The sequence below is a fragment of the Aricia agestis genome, chromosome 13, assembly GCF_905147365.1.
Source record: "Aricia agestis chromosome 13, ilAriAges1.1, whole genome shotgun sequence".
Taxonomy (NCBI): domain Eukaryota; kingdom Metazoa; phylum Arthropoda; class Insecta; order Lepidoptera; family Lycaenidae; genus Aricia; species Aricia agestis.
This window is the reverse complement of record NC_056418.1, coordinates 14,306,124-14,330,107: the sequence shown is the minus strand read 5'-3', so window position 1 is coordinate 14,330,107 and position 23,984 is coordinate 14,306,124. Positions and strand designations below refer to the sequence as shown.

At 36.4% G+C, this 23,984-nt stretch overlaps 1 protein-coding gene and 1 long non-coding RNA gene across 4 annotated transcripts in view; both read left to right on the top strand.

Moving 5' to 3' along the window:
* Window positions 1-4,415, top strand: part of LOC121732849 (RING finger protein nhl-1) — a 39,903-nt gene extending 35,488 nt beyond the window's left edge. For all 3 annotated transcript variants that reach the window (XM_042122836.1, XM_042122837.1, XM_042122835.1), the window contains 2 exons: window positions 2,627-2,842; window positions 3,694-4,415. In XM_042122836.1, coding sequence (XP_041978770.1) covers window positions 2,627-2,840 — 214 coding nt within the window. In that variant the 3' untranslated portion in view covers window positions 2,841-2,842; window positions 3,694-4,415. The remainder of the gene's footprint in view (window positions 1-2,626; window positions 2,843-3,693) is intronic.
* Window positions 4,416-5,292: 877 nt separating this feature from the next.
* Window positions 5,293-23,726, top strand: LOC121732861. Its single transcript, XR_006036445.1, has 3 exons — window positions 5,293-5,342; window positions 6,242-6,254; window positions 23,717-23,726. It is a non-coding gene; the product is annotated as an uncharacterized LOC121732861 (long non-coding RNA).
* Window positions 23,727-23,984: the final 258 nt, after the last annotated feature.

Below are 23,984 nucleotides of genomic sequence, written 5' to 3'. Positions count from 1 at the left end.
TGTCGCTACAAAGTTATTATGTATGGGGGAGTAGAAAACGCTTGGCATTAATTAAACTAATCGAACATTTGCATATTTTATTAGATACTAGCTATTTGGCCGAGCTTTGCTAGGTATTCGATAAAACACGAATAAAATGACATTTTCTAAAAATGATTCCTAGCTAGATCGATTTATCGCCCCCGAAACCCCCTATATACTAAATTTCATGAAAATCGTTGGAGCCGATTCCGAGATTCCAATTATATATAAATTATACAAGAATTGCTCGTTTAAATATATAAGATAAGATTAAAAAAAATAAAACAATGATTATGCAAATTACGTAGCGTTTGTTATCAGCCCCCGTAGACAAGTGGCAAAACGCTAACGCTAACGCTAGCGCTACAAAATGTATGGATTTGACATTAGTATTCGCTAGCGAAGCGATGACTTATGTCAAATCGCATACATTTTGTAGCGCTAGCGTTAGCGTTAGCGCTTTGCCACTTGTCTACAGGCTCTGGACAGTTATAATGGGGATTGTCCATTTTTTTTTAATTTTGCTCATTACAAAAACATTTCGAGGAATAAGGTCAGTGATCGTTTTTCTGTATATAAACGAAAAAAATACCCATTAGTTACTCATATTTTTGAACAAATATGTTTAACCTTTGTTTGACCTTCAATGGCGTTAAATTAGCAATAAATTCGACCAACATTACGTTTCGAACTTTTGGTAAGCTTCTCGTATCAGCTTTCACATAATGAGAACTTGCATTTGACGAACCAGCCATTATAAATAAGATTGAAAGGAAAAAACAATACTGCAGAGGTCAATAATTGGCCGCCGATGATCAGAGCGAAACTTTAAAAACTTATTGAGAAAAAACTAGCCAATGAATTTCAAAATTATTTAATTTATATTCTTAAAATACCCTATTTTAACGAAAAAAAATATAAAAAGTACATGTGATTTTCTTTGGACAATGCCCATTGAACCTGTTGATATTTCATTCTCTAAAAATTGGATCAGTAAAATTTTAAGCGCTACGTTTAAGCGGGCATACAAAAAAAACATCTTTTTTACCACAATCGGGTAATAAAACAAACGTGTCTTTGAAAAATGGTAACGTAACTGAATTTATGTTGAATACTTTATTCCGGGTTGGAATAACTTAAGTTTTTAATGTTAAAATGAATTTTTAAAACGCTCTCGTAACGTTTTGTTGGATGCAGTTTCTACAGATAGTTCTGAAGAGAGATTAAATTCATTACAGTTTTTTGAAGTTTTCATATTTTTATTACTCTTAAACGAAGAGAGCATCGATGTCTAATATAAAAGCGTCGATTAAATTTTTATCTATACTATTAATATTATAAAGCGGAAGAGTTTGTTAGGTTTTTTGTTTGAACGCGCTAATTTCAGGAACTACTAGTCCGATTTGAAAAAATCTTTCAGTGTTAGATAGCCCATTTATCGAGGAAGGCCATAAGCAATATTTTATCACGCTAAGACTAATAGGAGCGAAGAAATAGAGGCATATGTGGAAAAAACGGGGGAAATTATTTGAAAGGGCTTATCTCACGAACTACTGGAGCAATTTTTCTGTTATTTGGCACAGATAATAAGTAGAACACGTGAAGGATCATAGGCTATTTTTGTGAACTAATTATTTGTCTGTGAAATATCTTATTTACGCGGGCGAAGCCGCGCGGAACGTCTAGTATCTTTATAATGCTTAGTACTCACGTATGGTTTTGCTCGATTGAGAAATAATAACCACGGCTCGGGTTTTCTTCCACTCATTCGGTTCTTTTACTCTAAATCGATATATCCATCGAGCCGGCTCGGCGCGAGCCTTCGAGCTGTGAGTTTTGCGGTCCACACAGTAATTATTACTCGATTTGGAGTAAAATATCGAGCAAAACCATATTATGTGAGTACTTTTCATAAAACGATACTCCTTTCTTGAATAAAGTAAATATTATTGCTGCACTACTACTACAAATAGCTTTTAAATCGTCAACACTTGTTAAAAGAGCTATTTAAGTTTTTCCTTTTGAATAGAATAGTAAAATAAACTAGATAACCCGGTGAAGTAGTATAACTTTCCTCATAATATAAACCTTAACTTTAACCAAACAGGTTAACCTATTTTTTTTCTTAACTATCTTCGCTATCTCTTCGAACCTTATAATTTATACCGGCGACATTTTTTTGCGAACAACCTGTATGTTTTAATTATGTTTTTTGTTTATTAGCCGCACTCTATTTATTGTAATTCGGTAAGATTTCAATGGACTCATTGAAATGTTACATTTGCTTTGCATTTATTAGAGGACGCAATTTTATTTTTGGAATATGTTGGGGGGGGGGGGGGGGGGGCGGGTCAATAGAAGCTTAACCTCAAGTTTGTGGGGTCGCCACTCTTGTCCCCCGGCCGCCATCTTGAAAAAAAGGGTGACAACACTATTTTCGTGATATCTCGGAAACTATACGTCTTACAAAAAAATTGTAAGAACATAATATTTTGTTGCAAATTACTTTGCCTACAATTATGTATTTATAACTTTATACCCTAAATTAAAAATTTAAAAAGTTTTATTACTTCTGCAAATAGAGTACCATATTTTTTGTCTACAGGGGTGTAGCGGTGGACGACCAGGGTTACATCGTGGTCGCGGACTCCGGTAACAACAGGATCCAGATCTTCCATCCTGATGGATCCTTCCTCCGCGCCTTCGGCTCGTGGGGCTCCGGAGACGGAGAGTTCAAGGGGCTGGAGGGCATCGCTGTCATGTCTGGAGGGAACATCATCGTCTGCGACCGGGAGAATCACCGAGTCCAGGTGTTTTGATGGTAAGCGAGATTTGGGTTAAAAATTACTGTTTATCTGTCTATCATATAATATTATGTCTAATTAACTGCGATTGCGATTATGAACTGCGATAGGTAACTGCGATCAGTTCTTGAGATACAGCTTGGTGACAAGCAGACAGCAAAGTCGAAGACGTAATAGGGTCCTGTTTTTACAGGAAGATAGAGTTAAAAAAAAGGGAATACTTGCAGCTTTTATAAGAATATTAGTTCGATGAGGCCTCAAGCCTTTCCTATTACAAAAACGAAATTATAAACCTTAAAGTAAAATTATTCTAAAGAAAATGTGTTTAATATTTTAAGAAGTCTTGAAACTGAAAACTAATCACGACTCTTAATGAACGCCGTCGCCACCTGCTTGGCACAGAACCAACATTTCATCTAAACGTGCCCTTTACATCTTATTTACAGAGATATAAATCATTAGATACGTCCTGGTTTGACGCATTCCAATTTATTTACGCCTCTGTGAACTATTATGGTGGCGTATAAGAATGTTGTGTCGATCTAAAAACTACTGAGTTACAGTATTTATTATTATTTAGACTTACTAACTATTGTTATTATAATATTATGCTCTACCGATAACTAAACGTCGGCAGTTCGAAGATAAAAAATTAAAAGTTTAATATTTATGAAATAAACTCTCTCACTGTCTGGTTGGGGTGCCTTTATGGTTGAAAGGAGCTCAAAATTTTTCACGCGATTTACGAGTTCTAACTGATGAATGCATCAAAGTATAATGTGAACAGAAATAAAACCAAAATGGCGTATCTAACGATTCAAATCTATGTTTGCAGCAACTTTATTCGGTATGATTTTCTTTGTTTCAGATTTGTACGGCAGTCACACACACACTCAGTATGCATAAGGTGAAGCCGAAGTCCGCAAAGGAAATGCAATTTTTGTTGTTATGTCACTTTTCATTACGTTTATATTTTAGTTATTTACTTACGCATTTATGTTTGTCATTGCTCATGGTCATTAGAATGTCGCTGATCTTGCTATATACATATTTATTCGAACAGTATATCTACAATCCCATGGCAGGACAGAGAGAATGTCCTTTGACCCATCGTCTCTTGTCTCTTTTACTCACAAACGAAATATTATACGCGTAAGAAAGAGGCAGATAGATAAAGGGCAATGGAAACTCTCTCCATCCGGCCACAAGACTTATTAAATTTAGTACAAGATCTCAGTTATTTGCTTAACTGCATACCAAAGGATCACCGGGGAAATGTTACCCTAAGTTATATCATGTTGTCTCTTTCGCTCTCGAGTGAAAGAAATAGCCCAATATTTAACCATGGGTTAACTTTAATCTGTGCATATATAGTTTTAATTGAGCATTTAAACCTCTGCTTGATTTGCATAATAAATAACAGATATATAACCATATATACAGATACAGTTAGGTACAGCCTTAACAATTTTGTACGATCTAGTCATTTATATATCTTTAATTTTAAGTGTTTGAATATTCATATTGAGTTTTGATGAGGAGAACATCGTATAAACTTTTTAATAACATGCAGGTTCTGACATGGTGGCCAATTAAAAGTAGAAATATAAAAAAAATTAAAAACAAAATACTTACAAAAGTTAAAAAAAAAGGAAAAAATAAAACCGAATAAATATACAACAATCACATCAATATAATCATTTTATCGATTAAAAATAATATAATATATTTTTTTAATCATTATAATGATTTTATTTTGAGAAATAGATAACGTAGAGTCCAAATTTAAATTTCGATAACTAGCATCGGAGGAGAAAAATATACCTTTTCTTTTCTATCTTTTTCTATTGACTATTTGGCTTCTACTGATGATAATATTTACAAGCAGATATTATTTCGCAGTAAGAATAAAGTATGTTACATTTTTATATCAATAATTGTGAAAGTTCAAATAAAGATTTGTTATTAATAATGGTGTTTCATTTACTCCTGAAATAAGTAATAATAGCTCCCACACCGGTTTCGGTGACGGTGGCCGGTTTCATTGAAACCAGGCCAGCTACGCAGGAGTAATTTTATAGTGCCCAAGTGTGTGCGCAGTACACAAGAGCGCTCTCTATTCCTTTACTCTCATAACCCAGTGGGATGGACGACCGACACGACTGGCGAAAGATCAGGCGCAGGACCGACTTTTTACATGCCCATCCGACGCATGGATCATCTTACTTGTCAGACAATCAGGTGATCAGCCTGCATTGTCCTAACCAAACATGGAAATAACATGTTTCCAACGCGGGAATGGAACCCACGACCTTCGAGTCAAGAGCCGCGCTCTATACCACTAGACCACGGAGGCGTTATTATATGATAATTGATGATGCCTGAAATAAGTATACAATATTAGAAAATATATACCTCTATAATTACTGCAAAGTTTTCATGCTAGAGGCAGCATCAGATACACAGTAAAGATTTGTTCGACGTTTGTCAACGTTTCTGTCAAAATTCTGATATGACGTGTATAACTGTATATTCCCTATTGTTATGAGAAAAAAACCTAATGGCCTCCATAGAAGGACCTTCACCGAGCTGGTTAATGGCGGAAGAGTATTTTATATATTTGGTCTTTCAGCGCTGCTTTTTTCACAGTGAACTCTGAAAACTGAAAACAAGGAACACGTACACACCCTAAAGTATTATCACTTATTTTTGTTACACCCTGTATAATAAGGGTGTACATGACTAGTGACTGGACAGTACTACAGTAATAATATACACTTTTCATGCACTTTTTCCACTTTTATTAATAAACAATTATGTTTTACACGACCGGTTTCGATAAAATCATCACCAGGTAAGTGCATGAAAAGTGTATATTATTACTGTGAAACATGAATTTCCACCAAGAAGTTACGGTACATTCAATATCATAATATATATGGACAGTACTAGTCATTGGACAGAGCACAAAAACAATAAAGGTTGCTTTAAAAACTACCTGTTTTTCTTTAAAATCAGGCGTTCTATTACTTTAAAAAAGGTAGTTTTTATATATTTTAAGGAAAGATATTTTGGTGCGCGGCCGAAATTAAAACTTCCTCCATCTTATCTTCGTTTATTGTCATTTGAGAACTCTTTCACACCCTCAACTTCCTGTCAACGTTATTCTAGAATCATTTTGGATGTGGCTCCATTGGGGATCTGCTGTGCATCCACGCCCCCTTAAGCCCGGCCGCACATTATCCGAATTCTGATCAGAAACATTTGAATTCCGCTGGATCGCCACCCTACACACTATCCAAAATATCCTTCCGGCGAGTTCGAGCTCACTCGGCTCAGTACAAAATGTAAGAGACAGCGCGGACGTTCAACTGTTTCTGATCAAAAATGTCGTACAATGTGCGGCCGGGCTAAAGATGTGAGCAACACGTCAACATTTCTAAACTAAATCAGCAGCCATCACCTGGCTATGATCCTCAAATTTCTTGTCCCTGAGGTGTTCCTTGAGCCGAGGAAACAAATTAAAGTCGCTGGGGGCTAAATTCGGTTCGAAGCCTGCTTCTCGAATGGCAGCCATCGCAATTTCGGCTTTGTTCTTTTTGCTCTTGTGCCGTCCGTTAACATTCGCGGTACCCAATGCGCGGAGACCTTTTTCATATTCATTTTGGTGGTCAAAATGCTTTGGATGCTGCCATATGAGATCCCTGTGTCCTCAGCTAAATGTCTGACGGTTACTCTTCGGTCTGCTAATAAGATTTCTTTGACTTTTTTATGTTATCCTCAGTGAGGGACGAGATTGGGCGTCCCTCGCGATGTTCATCTTCTGTGGATTTTCTACCCAGCTTAAACTCTTTGCACCACCGTGCCACCGTATAATATGGAGGAGCAAAGTCCCCTAGTGTCTCCACCAAATCAGCGTCTATCCCTTGATAGACATTTTTTTCCAACAGAGGTGCTTGATGACGCATCTCCCTTCGTTTTTTCTCCATTTTCGTGTTGTCGCTCCGACTGTTGGTATTCAAATGAATGTAGCTCCTAGAAACAACGTCCTATTGATACAACTTTTTTGCTGGGAAGTCGTGAGGGACTGGAGAAGTGAAAAACATTTTTTTTTATTTTTATCTTCTTTAGAAATACCCGCTTATCATTACTTTTTGATCGCCCCTAGTAAGTGTATTTGTTGAATAAATAATAGTAAATTATTATAACTCGAGACTGACGGCGACCATTGTGCGACGGGATAGCGATGGACGTTGCCATGGTGACATACTTATTTAGTCACTTCAATAAATAATACGGGCGAAATACTTTATATAGCCAAGAAACGTTTGCCGGGACAGGTAGTATGTAATATTATTTAAAAGTTCGTAGTTAAAACAGCATTAACCTTGAACGTATTGCGAATACAAGAGATGAATTACCTTGAGGCTGTCTCTATTTTAGCCGAAGTTCGCAACTTCATTACGAAAGTTTTGCCAGTTTTTCTCGCCCAACTTTATAGGTATTCTAAACTATGAGGTACAGTATCGTTACTAATTTACTAATTTACATGTTTACTTTTAATATAATTTCATTTGGTCTCTACGCGAAAAACTCTTGCTTACTTAATTCCACTAAAAACACTGGATAGAATGTCTTCATAAGTTACCTGAAAAAAAACTCTTAATATTATAATTATTATAATAGATTATTATTATGTAAAGCTGTTATAAGCCATTTAAAAGGGCTGGTCAAAACTTCAAAAACGTAATCTATATATATAATATATTATATTATAGCGACCCGCTCCGGCTTCGCACGGGTAAAAAATAAATTATGGCCTAAGTCACTGAAAAAATGATTAAAATCGATTCAGTAGTTTGATTTTAAATAATTTATATGCATTACTACCCGTGGCCTGCATTGGTCGGTACTGCCGCAAAAGCTACGTCCCGCAATTTTTAAATCTGTAATATCTTCGAAAATATTCATTTAAAATTTAAATCGTAATAATTATGCTGTAAAGGGCCATAATAATAATGTATTTAAAGTATTTAATTGAATAAGGATTATTGCCGTATTGGTTAAAATCGCTTCGAAAATTAGCCATTATTTGAAGTTAAAAGTAAATGACAAAAAAATATGTTATTGTGGGATATATCCATAAGAGATATACTTATACGTGGGAGAGCCATGCTTCGGCACGAATGGGCCGGCTCGACCGGAGAAATACCACATTCTCACAGAAAACCAGCGTGAAACGGCGCTTACGCTGTGTTTCGCCGAGTGAGTTTAGCGGAGGCCCAATCCCCTACCCTATTCCCTTCCCTACCCTCCCCTATTCCCTTCCCTTCCCATCCCTGCCCTCCCCTATTACCATATTCCCTCTTAAAAGGCCGGTAACGCACCTGCAGCTCTTCTGATGCTGCGAGTGTCCATGGGCGACGGAAGTTGCTTTCCATCAGGTGACCCGTTTGCTCGTTTGCCCCCTTATTTCATAAAAAAATATATATACCATCGCGGAGTTTTCTGTAGACCTTTTCAATGTGTACAATGCGCACCACTGCATTGGTACTTGTACCTACTATTATATTGATAAATTCCACCTCCAAGGGGTTAAAATAGGGGATGAAAGTTTGTATATAATAATACTTCTTAACGCGAGCGTAGCCGCGGACAAATGCTCGCAATAATTATATTAAATGTACATCCGTATTATATTTATACGTGGGAGAGCCATGCTTCAGCATGAATGGGCCGGCTCGACGTGAGAAATACCACGTTCTCACAGAAAAACGGCGCGAAACAGCGCTTACCCTGTGTTTCGCCGAGTGAGTGAGTTTACCGGAGGCCCAATCCCCTACCCTATTCCCTTCCCTACCCTCCCCTATTCCCTTCCCTTCCCATCCCTACCCTCCCCTATTACCCTATTCCCTCTTAAAAGGCCGGCAACGCGCCTGCAGCTCTTCTGATGCTGCGAGTGTCCATGGGCGACGGAAGTTGCTTTCGATCAGGTGACCCGTTTGCTCGTTTGCCCCCTTATTTCATTAAAAAAAATAAAAAATCCGTGCCGATGGACTTTTATTAGAAACTAGATGATGCCCGCAACTCCGTTGCGCCAAAATTCGTTTCTCGCTATTATATTAGGTTATATTACTAATTAGTATGGATTCGATCTACCGTAGACCAAAGAGTAAAAATACGTTTGGAAGTCTTTCAAACGACCGTGCGAACTAACCCTAAATTGTCAATTTTATAATTCATTTTTATACTTGATATAAAGCCCCGAATTGTTTCATTTTCCAAACATAGATAGTACATTATATTTCAGAGAATTTGACCTAGCGAAAACATGATATCTTAAAATTTTCTCGATAGAAAAAAAAAACAAAGATGCATTTAATTTTCATGAATTTTTCATAATATATTGCCATAACCGTGCATTGAACTAAGTTAATGTTTTAACACACTGTATAAAATTCTAACATTGAGAAACTGTCCTGGCTGATTTTTTAAATATTGTATATTTGCCGAGTTATTGAGAAAAAACTAATTTGGCGATAAATCCGCGTCGTCCTTTTTCACCTGGCATATGAAAGACGGGCGTGAGTGTGAAGAGAGAAGGACGATGTTTGATTTTATGCGTTAGTCGCCCTCTTGAGATCTCACTTTTATTAAAAACTAGATCACGCCCGCAAGTCCGTTGCGCCAAAATCCGTTTATCGCTTATTATACTATGGACTCAATCTACCATGGACCAAGGAATAATAAATCACAAATATTCATAGATTTCAATAATCGATACCATAAAATTATTACTCAATATTAATTACATTGCAGGCCTATCAGGCAATTAGGGGTGATAAGGGGTTAGGCCGTTTGACAATTACATATAACCCTCAGGTAACGACGTACGTGACCGGTCGTGGAGGCCCCATGATATGGGTCGCTGTTGTGCGTGTAATGGTTATGAAGTGTTGCTTAATTTAGGGTTATTTTGATGTAGCGAGGTAAACTAGACTTTTAACCTTGACAAAAATATTATACGATGCATATTTAAGCTAATCTTTTTCTAATATATAAAATTCTCTAGTCACAGTGTTTGTGTACGAACTCCTCTAAAACAACTAAAATAATTTTAATTAATTTTTGTATGTATAGCCTGAGAATAGGTTTTCATCTACTTTTTATATTGAAACAAATATTGATAAAAATAAGTTATCTGGTAAATCAACATTTGCTGGGTTAGCTAGTATAGATATTAAAAATTTAACTGATTGGCGCGCTGCCGCGTGCCTAGATATTATTATAATCTACTAGCTGAAAACGAAAACTGTGACACGAGAATTTTATATATTAGATATCTGTATATTAATACGAAGACGAAAGATGCGGAAACGCAGGTGATTGAAATTTTGCACAGTTATAGTTTATATGGTGAAGGAGTGCATCGAGCTAATATTATTTTTAAATTATGCTTTTATCACACATTTTTTTAACAAATAAAATATTACACATACTACAACATCCACACTAGGAAAGATGACAGATTTTTGATTGACAAGCCTATACATACGAATTATACTCTTTTATTTATACAAGTTGAAAATGAATTATAGTTTTTTTTTTTTTAAATTTAATCTTAGATACTATTAGACAATGCTTACACGACCAGTCTGAGATCAGCTGAGTCCCAGAGACAAGAGTTGAAAAAAATAAGTAGTCCTAATATCGTTGAAGCTAAGGTCGAATTTCGACCATTGGGCGATCTCTAGTATATAAAAATGGATTTTCAAATGTGTTAGTCGCGCTAAAATACGAAAACGGCTGAACGGATTGGGCTGATTTTAGTCTTAAAATATTCGTAGAAGTCCAGGGAAGGTTTTAAAGTGCCACGAAGTTCACCGGGACAGCTAGTAGCTAATAAATGTTTTGTCTGTTACAATGGAAAAGACGCTTGAAATATGTAGATGTAGATGATAACTGGACATAGAATTATCAAATAATTATCTTTATTAGTTTACCCCCCCTTGGCAGCACTAGTCAGTCATTTCATAACGTCTAAATCTTAATTTGCAAGTACACTTTTTGAAAAACTGATGTGACTGAATACGGTTTATGTATTTATTACGTTTTCCCCTTTGGGTACAAATATTTTTATCAATTTATCTTCGATATATACAAAAATGGATTTTCAATTGGGTTTGTCCTGTTATAACTTGAGAGCGGCTGAAGCGGTTTGCCCAATTTTAGTGTTAAAATGATCCTGAAAGTACAGGGAAGGTTTATATTAGATGGAAAGTGATAGATAGTTTACCAGGTCATCTAGCTAATAACCAAAAAATACGTGGAAAAACCATAACAAGGCTATAAATTCTCATCACAATTTGTCAACATTAAAATGTAATAAATTAATTTGTAATCACGTCAATGAAAGTCGAACTCAACTGAGACCCGTAATTTATCAAAAGATACTAGAAACGGAATAATAATATAATAATGGAGGTGTCGATTTATCATTTTTGAGAATCCCACCGCTGAGATCTTTTATAATTTTCTGAGTGTAACTGTGTAAACCGAGTTTGTCAGGACGCTGGATTGATAGATTTTGAGGTAGGTGTCTCTGAAATTTATTATCCTTACTAATATTATAAATGGGAAAGTGTGCCTGTCTGTCACCTCTACAAGAACGAACCGCTGAACCGATTTTGCTGAAATTTATATCAAATTGATACTCTTTACCCTGGAATATATCCCGTATGTAACTATGAATCCCGCGGGATAAACAAATACGGAGTTGGCGTTATTTATATAGTGTTCTCTGTGAAAGTAGCAGTGCTGAAAAAGCATTTTTTTGTATTTTTATGGGCAAGCGCCCCAGTATCATGAATTTCCCTATACACAAGTAAAAAAAAGTTACTCTATCAGCTCTGCTATTTCAGGAGATTACACATCTTGTACATCAACCCCCTATTAGAAACAAACCGAGGGACGATAAGTAAGACGAATAGCTATGTCCATATTATGCAAATTCATCTTCAATTTTCGTCATCTTTTTTTTATTCAACTTTCGTTTATTTCGGGTAGATTTTGACGCATTCAATAATTGAATGCGTCAAAATCTACCCGTGTTGAAAGAAAAGTGTCATAGCGAGCGCTACGATTCCAACGCGCGTCACGGGCATGCCTCACGTTCGCTGTTGACTGCGCTATAACGCATGCCCTTGATGTACAAAAAAAGGCCCAGTGTGGACAAAGCTTATGCGAATTATAATTGCATAATTTGATAAAAAATGCTATTCAATATCCTGACTGGGGCTGTCCCCGAGTGCCAAACGTATTTTCAATTCCAGAAAAACGATCTAACGCAAGCGAAACCGTAGCAAACAATAATATAATGGTATACCAATACGGCGTTTCTTTGTTTTGTCGTCGAATTGGCTCGAGATCGATACAATAAGGATTTGCGGCTTGGTAGTATCGAGTCGATCACGAGTCAGTGAGCAGCACTTAGAGCCTATTAGCCGTCTTATCAATATAGTTCGGGAGCCCGCGTCGAGCCTTTGGCCAAATTAAATCAAGCGAAAATAAGTACGATATTTGCTCTCAGGCTCTGATGCCACAGTGTAATACAGTAGAACTCAGCCGTGTGTTTAAAGCATAAAGTTATTATACCTAGCGGAAAAGAGCAACAATCTCGAGCTGCCAAACGAAACCGAAATTGGTTTACATCTGTGTGTAAAAATATGTGTACGTATACACTTACACAAGCATGATTGAACATGAATTCTATGAGATTAAATTGTCAACGTATAAGTGCTGATAAGTGCTCACTGGACGTCAAAAAAAGAGTTCTGCTGTCATGTATCACACCACGCAGTGTAACTGATCACACATCTCGTTTGCTCAGGCCTTTGTTTCTCTATTCCGCTAGGTATATTAACTTTAAGGTTTAATCTGTACACAACAATTGACGTTTCTCGTGCTACCCGGAACCAATATAGAATATTAAGTTTACCACAAAAAACATATAATTACTACTATTTTATTTTTATCTAAGGTAAATTGTACTTTTACGCAAAAATATTGTTTCCTAATTTGGATAAATTACAAGAAATAAGTCAAGTAAACAAAAATATATAATATATGGCTAGTTCTTTTTCTATTCCGCCTTAAAATGAAACGAAATATTATGTTGTGACTCTTGTGCGTGCGTTCGACCGATTCGGGTAGAATTAATATAAACTACTGTATTTATATTTTGTTACTGCGGCCTACTTTGTGTATATTGTTTGTACGCTATTATTGGGAACAGACTTGTTATGGTTTACAGTATCGGGAAATTGTAAAGTAAGTTTTTGACGAAACCAATCACGTGGTATCCCGTGGAAACATTGTAAGTACTGTATTAGTAGTATTATAAAGCTGTAGTTATTATGATAAGGATTAAATTAAAAATATAATAGTATTTTGAAACGATATTGACACGTCTGGTAGATTACCAAATGATTTTATATTTAAGTATCTACCTTTTTCTTTTCAGCAAAACCACTAAAACGATTTTGCTGAAATTTGGTAAAAAAATACTTTGAGCCCCGGGAAATTAATCCTGAAAAAATGTACGGTTCCCGCGCGATAAGTAAATTTTGGCGCAACGGAGTTGCTGGCGTCATTTAGTTATACACAAGACGAAAAACATTACAATATGGCTCCACAGATTAAATTAAACACTACCACAGATTATCTTCAAAGCCCTTTTCCCCACTGTCAACTAACCCCCATTATTTCGCAATTCAGACTCCTCTCAATGGAAGCCGCGCAAGACTTTAAGTCAGATAAGACGCCCATTTATTAAAACATGGGATTAGCTAAGTGTATAAATTCACTTACGTATGGTTCCTTGTGAAATATTTGTGGCTTATGTACGAGGTTTATGCTAAGTACTCACACACGGTTTTGCTCGATCGAGCAATAACGTCGAACAAAACCCGCAGCTCGGACTTTCGTCCACGTATTCAGCAATGCTCGATAGTTTTATTCTTAATCGATATATTTAATTCCATCAGGCCGGCTCGATGCGAGCCTTCGAGCGACTCGATGTAAGCCTTCGAGCTGTGAGTTTTGCGGTTCACACAGTAATTATTATTACTCAATTTGGAGTAAAGCTATCGAGTAAAACCGCATGTGAGTACTTAGCATAAGACTACTAATACGTTTTTGAGGTTTTTTGATGCGATATTATTTTCGATATTGTTGTCGATTAGTTAACGCCGGCCAGTCAAAAGTGCTAGCGACTATATAAATTCATATCAAAAAACCTTATGCTCAATTTACACGGGCCTGGAAAGAAAGCGTCAATTTATGCTCGTCACGCGGGAACACGCTGGAATGCTGGCATTTCAGCGTATTCCCGCGTGTAAATTATAGTGTTTAGTCTGTATCTTTTACTTGACTAGTTCGCGCCACTTCTCGCGGATTCCGCAGGCGGCACCGGAGAATTCTCGAGAATTCCGCGGAAGACGCGCGTCCAATTTTTAGGCTCGTAATTTAATTTGTGTGTTATATTGTTGATATAAAGTGGTATGACATTGAGCGATATGAAATAAATTGCTCAGTATTTTTTTTTATTAAATAAGGGGGCAAACGAGCAAACGGGTCACCTGATGGTAAGCAACTACCGTCGCCCATGGACACTCGCAACATCAGAAAAGCTGCAGGTGCGTTGCCGGCAGAATTGCCGCGCACTGTAAAACTTTGCTATTGCCCCACTAATTGCTCCAGATTGTTCCAGTCGTATCGCCGAGCAATTATTGCCGTAATTATTACCTGTGTAAGCGCTTCTTAAGTATAATACGGTCACATTATCTTGACCAATGGTTTGATGACGTCATTATGAAGCGGGCAGGTAATTGTATTCCAGCGATGCGTCAAGTTAATTTAACCGTTGTAGTAGTTCCTGATTTAAGTCGCACGCAAAAGCTAGTCTTATAAAGCCAATGTTTAAGTAAACAACAATATACCATTATGTAACATGGGTTCTTATTGGTTATGACTTATGATAAAACACAGAGGTTTCGGTTATACCCTTCTGAATATATTCAAAGCCTTCTTAAGCTATATTGCTGACATGAAATTGGTGTATTATTTTATATTTTGTGCCACCAAAAATGTGAATGTTTTAATAAAATTTCACCCCTCATATTTTAATCATGAGCTGTTAATTTTATAATAATTGTACCTAATACTAGATTTTTACAGCGGCTTCATCCATCATAAATAATATGTCCTACGCGAACTAATTATAACTTAGCCGCAAAAGTCCCCTTTGTCATTTCTAATTAACTGTATAATATTTTTGCGAAACGTCATTAAAATCGATCATGTCAAGTTGTCAAATGTGTTTTTTGTATACAAAACACACATTTGACAACTTGACGCTCCGCTTCGCAGTCGCCTGGTCGCGTAGGTTTGGCCTAAGCTTAAATGTTTCGGAGCCTATTCAATGCAAACTCAACCTTTCTAGCTCTCTGTAAGTATAGTTAAAGATTAAGGGCCTGTTTCACCACTTCCTGATAAGTGCCGAATAGGCTATTCACCACTTAACTTAACAGATCAAGCATGGAGAATCTGTCAAAAAAGTTGTGAATAGCCTAATCGGCACTTTACCAGAAAGTGGTTAAACAGGCCCTAAAGAAATTAAAAAACACAAACTGAAAATCCATAACAAGCCAAATAATATAAGTTACTTTTAAATGGTAGTAGTGCTTTATAATTTTGTTTCCAATAAGACCGAATTGTAATTTTTCACACCGGACTTAACACTTTGTTCTCAATCATTTCTACAAAGATTCCATTTAAAAACTGAATTTTCAACTGTCAGGAACATTCGTTCAACGACTCATTATGAAAAATTTTTCGGTCGTCAGAACGTGCCTTTTAAATTCGGTTTACGCAATCGAAAGATTTGAAAGGGTTTTTGCAATAAAAATACTTCAAACCAAGTAAATGGCAGCCAAAAGTTTAATGTAAGTATTTTTATTATTGTTGTTTTTAACCCGGTAAGATAAAATATATCGTACCTCCATTATAATAATTTGGAGTCATCTTATACTAGATCTCTATACAGAGTGTAACAAAACTAAATGATAATACTTTAAGATGTATACGTGTTCCTTGTAAAGAGTTCATTGTGAAAGTAGCAGCGCTAAAATACCAATTTTTTTAACTTTTGTAACCCCAGCGGCCGTCACGAGTTTCCCCATACAAAAGTGAAACAAAATTTTTTGTCTTTCAGCGCTGCTACTTTCACAGTGAACTCCCTACAACGAACACATACACACCCTAAAGTATTATCACTTAGTTTTGTTACATTCTGTATACAGGAAAGCAGCGGCTTTTAGAAAAGATTGTTCCTTTATGTGCGATATAATAGCAACAAAATGTACGGTGCCTGCTACTTAATACAGTACTTCAGTCCATGGGCGTATATAAGGGGTCCTGGTCCTGGGGGTCCGGACCATCACTATCCATCTCACTTGTCCAATCGACAACATATTAATTTATACCCACCGATTTTCATCGGCGACGTACATGTATTTTTTTTCTATTTACAATATAATAATAATTATTATACTGTGGAGCGTGTCCGTAGGCAGAGCAGGTAGTATTTAGGCTGCTGCAGAACCCTTCATGAGCGAGTCCAACTCGCACTTGGCCGCTTTTTTACGTTAGGGATCCCCCCACTCCCTTATCAAAGCTATATATTATACGCCCGTGCTTCAGTCCGGACCAACGCCTACAACTGTACAAGGCGCAGGTTCGGCCTCATATGGAATATTGTTCTCATCTCTGGGCAGGGGCGCCAAAATACCAACTGCTCCCTCTGGATCGTATCCAACGAAGGGCCGCTCGAATTGTTGACTGCCATAGTGTTTCAAACAGCTTGGACCCCTTGCAATTACGCCGAGATGTAGCTTCACTCTGCATCCTCTATCGGTTGTATCACGGGGAGTGCTCTGAGGAATTGTTCAGAATCATACCACCTCCAACTTTTCGCCATCGTCCCACGCGAAAAACATACCACCCTCATCACCTTGATGAGTGGCAGTCTTCCACAGTGCGTTTTTCGCGTAACTTTCTGACGCGCACTTTAAAACTCTGGAACGAACTGTCACCAGCTGTATTTCCGGACCTATACGACCTGCAAACCTTCAAGAAAAGAGCGTATTCCCTCTTTTAAGAGGGAATACGCTCTTTAAGAGGGAATAAGGTTTTAAGGCCTTTTAAGGCCGGCAACGCACCTGCAGCTCTTCTGATGTTGCGAGTGTCCATGGGCGACGGCAGTTGCTTACCATCAGGTGACCCGTTTGCTCGTTTGCCCCCTTATTTAATAAAAAAAAATCCGGACCTACACAACCTGCAAACCTTCAAGAAAAGAGCGTATTCCCTCTTAAAAGGCCGGCAACGCACCTGCAGCTCTTCTGATGTTGCGAGTGTCCATGGGCGACGGTAGTTGCTTATCATCAGGTGGCCCGTTTGCTTGTTTGCCCCCTTATTTAATAAAAAAAAATAGTACTCGATATAACTGAATACATAAGTATTAGAAAACATGATAACATATTTAGTAATCTCCAACAAAATATCAACAAAGAATCTTTCAAAGAAACTATTTTACTCCGACGTAAAGTTGGAAACATTTTACTTCGGTAATAGAATTTTATATCAAGTTTAAAAGCTATGATAGTAACTTTTATTTACCAAAGTAAAATGTTGCTTCTACATACTTTTAAAATATTTTCGAAATCTTTTTTCGTATGTTATATTAAAACCACAAATACTAGCTCTTTCAAAGCTGTTTGATATTAATTTAGTTATTAAAAATTTTAATATTCATGTTATATTTTTTTTCATACGAGTATTTTCAATGTTTATAATATTATGAACAGCTGTAGGGACGTAATATTTGAGTTTAACATACTGCGCCAGGAGAGTGGTGAGTTTTTCTACTGAATTTTTGTTCATGTTTTTAAACAATCTTAGGGTCAATTCAGACCACAACGCGACGAGATGCATTTCTAAATTTGTGTGGATTTGACGTCTTAAAAATCTGTCAAATCAGTTCTTTAGAAATGCATCTACGCGTCGCGTTGCGGCCTGAATTGACCCTTACAAGGATATTATGATTTGTGTCATATATTATAATATTTAAACATTGCCACGGGGGCGTGCCTCAAATTTACATGGCACCGCTGTCTATAACGTGACACTTGAAAAAGGCGGTGTCGGTTGGCAGCGGGCGACATGAATCAACCGCAGACGACGTGTCGCAGCGACATACATAGAAACCAGTAGTGTCGCTGCGACACGTCGTCTGCGGTGACTTCGTGGTGGCCGCTGCCAACCGGCACCTTCAGTTTCAAAAGTTGCTATTTAAATTGTCCATAACTTCTTATTATTCACTTTTACTGCCGACCTAACAACAAAAGTTACAACATCCAAACATGTTTCCGCAATTTAGATATAACTATTGCATTATATTATCTACTATAGATATACTATATTGCATTATATTATTCAGTTAATTTATCAGCTAAAATAGGGGTCAATTCAGACCGCAATGCGACGCGTAGTTGCATTTCTAAATATGTATGGATTTGTCATATTTTCAAGACGCCTCATGCAATTAAAAACTATTAGTATACTATTATATAATAATATAAAATATCCATACTAATATTATAAATGCGAAAGTGTGTCTGTCTGTCTGTCTGTTACCTCTTCACGCCCAAACCACTGAACCGATTTTGCTGAAATTTGGCATGCAGATATCTTGAGTCTCGGGTATTTCCGGGACAAAAAGTACTTTTTGTCCCGGAAAAATGTACGGTCCCCGCGCGATAAACGAGTTTTGGCGCAACGGAGTTGCAGGCATCATCTAGTATATTATATATCTAATTTTTATATTATTATTAATATTATATAAATAAAATTGGAGTGTCTGTTTGTGATATTGAAAGAAGCGTTTTTTACTACATGCATATGAATGTACATACGGTACATATACCAAAATAGCGCTTTTTACAATTTTTGTCTGTCTGTATGTCTGTCTGAAAGTCTTATACACACTAAACCAAGTAAGCTCAAACACTGGGATAAGAGAGTGAGATGAATGGGAGATCAGTGATATGATGCGACTAGGAAAAAAACTTGAAGGAAAAACTAGGCCCATCCGGGTAATTGCATGGCGCAAAAGTCAAATCCTTAACAACAAAAAACAATTCCCATCAGGAATATACGCCACACCTGATTACCCCAAAGAGGTGATTATAAGAGGAAAGAGCTCAAGAAAGAGATGGAAATGGAGCAAAAAAAAGGAAATACAGCATACATAAAATATGATAAGCTCATTGTAAAAAAAATCTAAAGACCCTGAAAACAAAAGAAAAAGATCACCATCCAAATCTCCATCGACCGAAACTACAGGGAAAAAAATGTCAACACCATACAAAATAAATAAGAGGTTCGACATATGTCGTCCAAGACCCAGCAACGACCCAAAACCCACTTCGCTCAACGGGGAGCCAAAATCACAGAAAAAATCGTAAAAAACCAACAAAGAATACATTTCCCAATCCGGCTGGTCCCCGTGGGAAATTAGACCAAAACCCTCCAGAGGTAAAAAAATACACATAGCAACACTAAACACCAGAACACTACGAACAGACGAAAAATTATCAGAACTGGAAGAAGCCCTAAGTTTAATCAAATGGGACATATTAGGACTTAGTGAAGTGCGAAGAATGGGCGAAGAAATACGAGAATACCCAGACTACAGCCTATACTACAAAGGAGAGAGACAAGGAATGCATGGAGTGGGCTTCATAATTAAAAAACAATTAAAGAAAAACATTATAGAATTCAAAAGCAAATCAAATCGTATCGCAATATTAAACATCAACATACCAAATCATAAATCACCCTAGTCACCCGCAGGCATACAGGCCTACGCACCCACAGAACAAGTGAACGAGAAAGAAAAGGAAACATTTTATAAAACCTTAAATGACACTTTAATAGAATCTTATAAACAAAAAATTATCATGGGCGATTTTAACAGCCAAATAGGGAAGCAAGAATGTGGTGAAGAAAATATTATAGGTAAATATAGCAGAGGCAAAAGAAATTCTAATGGTTACAAGCTAGTAGAACTGGCCCATGAAAAAAACCTGAAAATTATGAATGGATTGTACAAAAGAAAACCATCGCGACAATGGACCTGGATTTCTCCCGATGGCAAGCACACTGATGTAATAGATTACATACTCACCAATTTCCCATCACATTTCAATAACGTAGGAGTGATTAACAAACTCAACTTCAGTAAAAATCATAGAATGGTAAGAGCCACTATGAATATAAGCCAAAAGAGACCAAGAAGTAAATTAGGGAAATCAACAATGTCTAACATCCCAAATCCTCTTCCGGCAGAAGTATTGTTAGAACTCCAAAAGAATATCGAAACACTAGCAGACAGCAACAACATACAAGAAAAATACAACATACTAGAAAAGTCCATTGCATCCATAGCAAATAAAATAAGAACCCAACATAAAGCAAAAGACAAGCTAGGACAAGAAGCCAAAAAACTCATGGAAATTAGAAGAGGGCTAATAAAAGATCGAAAAAACAATCTAAAAGAAATAGAAGATATCAGCAAAAAATTAATATAAATATAAGGAAACATAACAAAGAATTAAGATTCACACGTATCAGAAAAGAAATAGAAAAAAACAGGAGGAATAAAGAAAGCTCTTAAAACTCTAAAAGAATACAAAGAATGGATTCCTGAAATTATACCAAAAAACAGAAAAGGTGATGAAATTTTAACTAAGAAAAGAGAAACAATAAATAAAACAGCTACAGATTTTTACCGAAACTTATATAACTTACCGGAAACAAAACAGACAACAATGATTCAATCCACTGCAATATGAACGAGGGAAAAGTCCCAGACATACTTTCGGCAGAAACTAGAAAAGCCATTATGTTCCAAAAAAACAATAAAGCACCCGGCGAGGACATGATAACAAATGAACTTCTAAAAGGATTTGCAGATGTTTTAGTGCAGCCTCTAACAGAGTTCTTTAACACGATTATTACAACAGAAACCATACCTCAACAATGGACAAAATCAACTATATTACTTATCCACAAAAAGGGGGACAAAAACAAAATCGATAATTACAGGCCCATAAGTCTAATGGCGAATACTTATAAAATCTTCAGTAAAATTATCCTAGACCGCCTAACAAAAAACCTAGATGAACAACAACCAAAAGAACAGGCAGGCTTCCGTAACGATTTCTCGACTGTTGACCATATTCATTCTCTAAAGCAATTGATAGAAAAACATAACGAGTATGGACAACCATATTATATCGGATTGGTGGACTATAATAAAGCCTTTGACTCGCTAATTCACACTTCTATCTATAAAGCCCTTCAAAAGCAAGGAATACAACAAAAATATATAAACATAATTAAAAAAAATTACAATCACAACACAGCACGCATACAGCTAGAAGGAATAGGCGAAGAGTTTAAAATCCATAAGGGAGTAAGGCAAGGAGACCCTTTATCCCCAAAATTGTTTACGGCTGTTCTAGAAGACATTTTTAGAAGATTAGACTGGGAAAACAATGGCATCAACATAAATGGACAAAACCTAACACACCTCAGGTTCGCCGATGATTTAGTATTATTTGCAAAAACACCAGCAGAACTGCAAAAAATGCTCAATGAATTATCCTCCGAAAGCCTAAAAGCTGGGTTGTCCATGAATGCAAGTAAAACAAAAGTTATGACCAACAGAAATAAAGATGCAATAGTAGTAGCAAACCAGAAAATTGAATATGTTGATGAATATGTGTATCTCGGCCATATTATATCACCCACGAATTTGATGTCAAAAAAGATCGAAAGAAGGATAACAAATAGTTGGTCAAGATACTGGTCTCTAAAAGAGGTAATGAAAAACGAAAAAATACCAATACGACAAAAAGCAAAAATATTTGACACATGTATCCTTCCGGTGCTGACTTACGGATGCCAAACTTGGAGTATGACAGAAAGGACATAATCTGGAGGAGGCATATGTTTTAAGACAACCAACAAGGAAATAATTTTGTTTTGCGTAATTATGTAAATGTGAAATAATGGTTGTGAATAAAGGCTTATCTTATCTTATCTCATCTCATCTCGTTTCGTCTCGTCTCGTCTCATCTCGTCTCGTCTCGTCTCGTCTCGTCTCGTCTCGTCTCGTCTCGTCTCGTCTCGTCTCGTCTCGTCTCGTCTCGTCTCATCTCATCTCATCTCATCTTATCTTATTTTATCTTATCTTATCTATGTTTGTCTGTTTGTTCTCTCTGAAACGGCTGGGGCAATTTTAACGGGACTTTTTTGGCAGATAGCGGATACAATAAGGAGTAACTTAGGCTACCTTTTAACCGACTTTCAATAATATGGATATAATAAGGATATATTTAAAATTTTTATATTTGTTTATACATATTTAGTAATTTCAACTTTCTAGCTAGTACGATGCTTGAGATATTATATCAGCCTGCAGACATACTACTATAATATTATTGCCGCGGACAAAGTCGCGGGCAACAGCTAGTATAATATATAAGTACTATTAATATACTATTAACAGAACTATTAATATATATTTTTTGACATTTAAATAAGACTGGGACCATCCGTGACCTTAAACTTCACTTTACAACATTACTTTTACGTTTACAAGTTTTCATACTTCAACATAATATTTTATTTCATGGTTTTTAATACTTCTTATTACAAAGTTCCCCAAAAACAATTGGAAGCATAAATCTTTGGAGCGCCGAATTCCGAGCACCTTGTAAATCAATCACAAACTTTTAAAATGTAAAATATTCACCCACCCATTTATAAAATATTAAAATATATTTCATTTGTAGAATTATCGAGGGCCGGAAAATTGAATATGAATTTTCGAATTTCGTACGAGCGTGTTTTTTCAGAACCATATTTTTATTCGTTAACATTTTTCGTATCTTGCTATAAAACGTAAGAGAATTTGATACGGTCTAATGTTTACAGGCTGTCAGAGAATTTTACATATATAATATACTAGACGTTCCGCGCGGCTTCGCCCGCGTAAATTAGATATTTTACAGACAAATTAGTTCACATAAAAATATAGCCTATGATCCTTCACGTGGTTTACTTCTTATCTGTGCCTAATAACAGAAAAATTGCTCCAGTAGTTCGTGAGATAAGCACTTTCAAATAATTTCCCCCGTTTTTTCACATTTCTTAGCTCCTATTAGTCATAGCGTAATAAAGTATAGCCTATATCCTTCCTCAATAAATGGGCTATCTAACATTGAAAGAATTTTTCAAATCGGAACAGTAGTTCTTGAGATAAGCGCGTTCAAATAATTCTCCCCCCGTTTTTTCCACATTTTCCTCTATTTCTTCGCTCCTATTAGCGTGATAAAATATAGCCTATAGCCTTCCTCGATAAGTGGGCTACCTACCACTGAAAGAATTTTTCAAATCGGACCAGTAGTTCCTGAGATTAGCGCGTTCAAACAAACAAACAAACTCTTCCGCTTTATAATATTATAGTATAGATTTGGTATCTCAATAAAAATATTCGCTGAGTAAAATAATCGTCATTTAATAATGATTTTAGATCAATAAGGTATTATATTATTGGAATGTTTTTACGCTAGAAGCAGCACCAGCACAAACAGTAAACCAAAAGTTTGGTTCGCCGTTTGACAACGTTTTTGTCAATATAATACTGATGTTGTTAAATTATAAGATATATGACGTGTGCAACTGTGCAACATATCGGATTTTAGTCGGATTATTTAATTTAAAAGGCCGGCAACGCACCTGCAGCAGCTCTTCTGATGTTGCGAGTGTCTATGGGCGACGGTAGTTGCTTTCCATCAGGTGACCCGTTTGCTCGTTTGCTCCCTTATTTCATTAAAAAAACTGTAATTCTATCTGCTCCTACCTGTGCGTAATATTGCTTATATGTATAAAACAATAACTCATTAGGGATCAAAATTTTTTCAACCAGCCTGTAATAGATTGTATGTTATGGGTAAGCAGGGTAACATAACC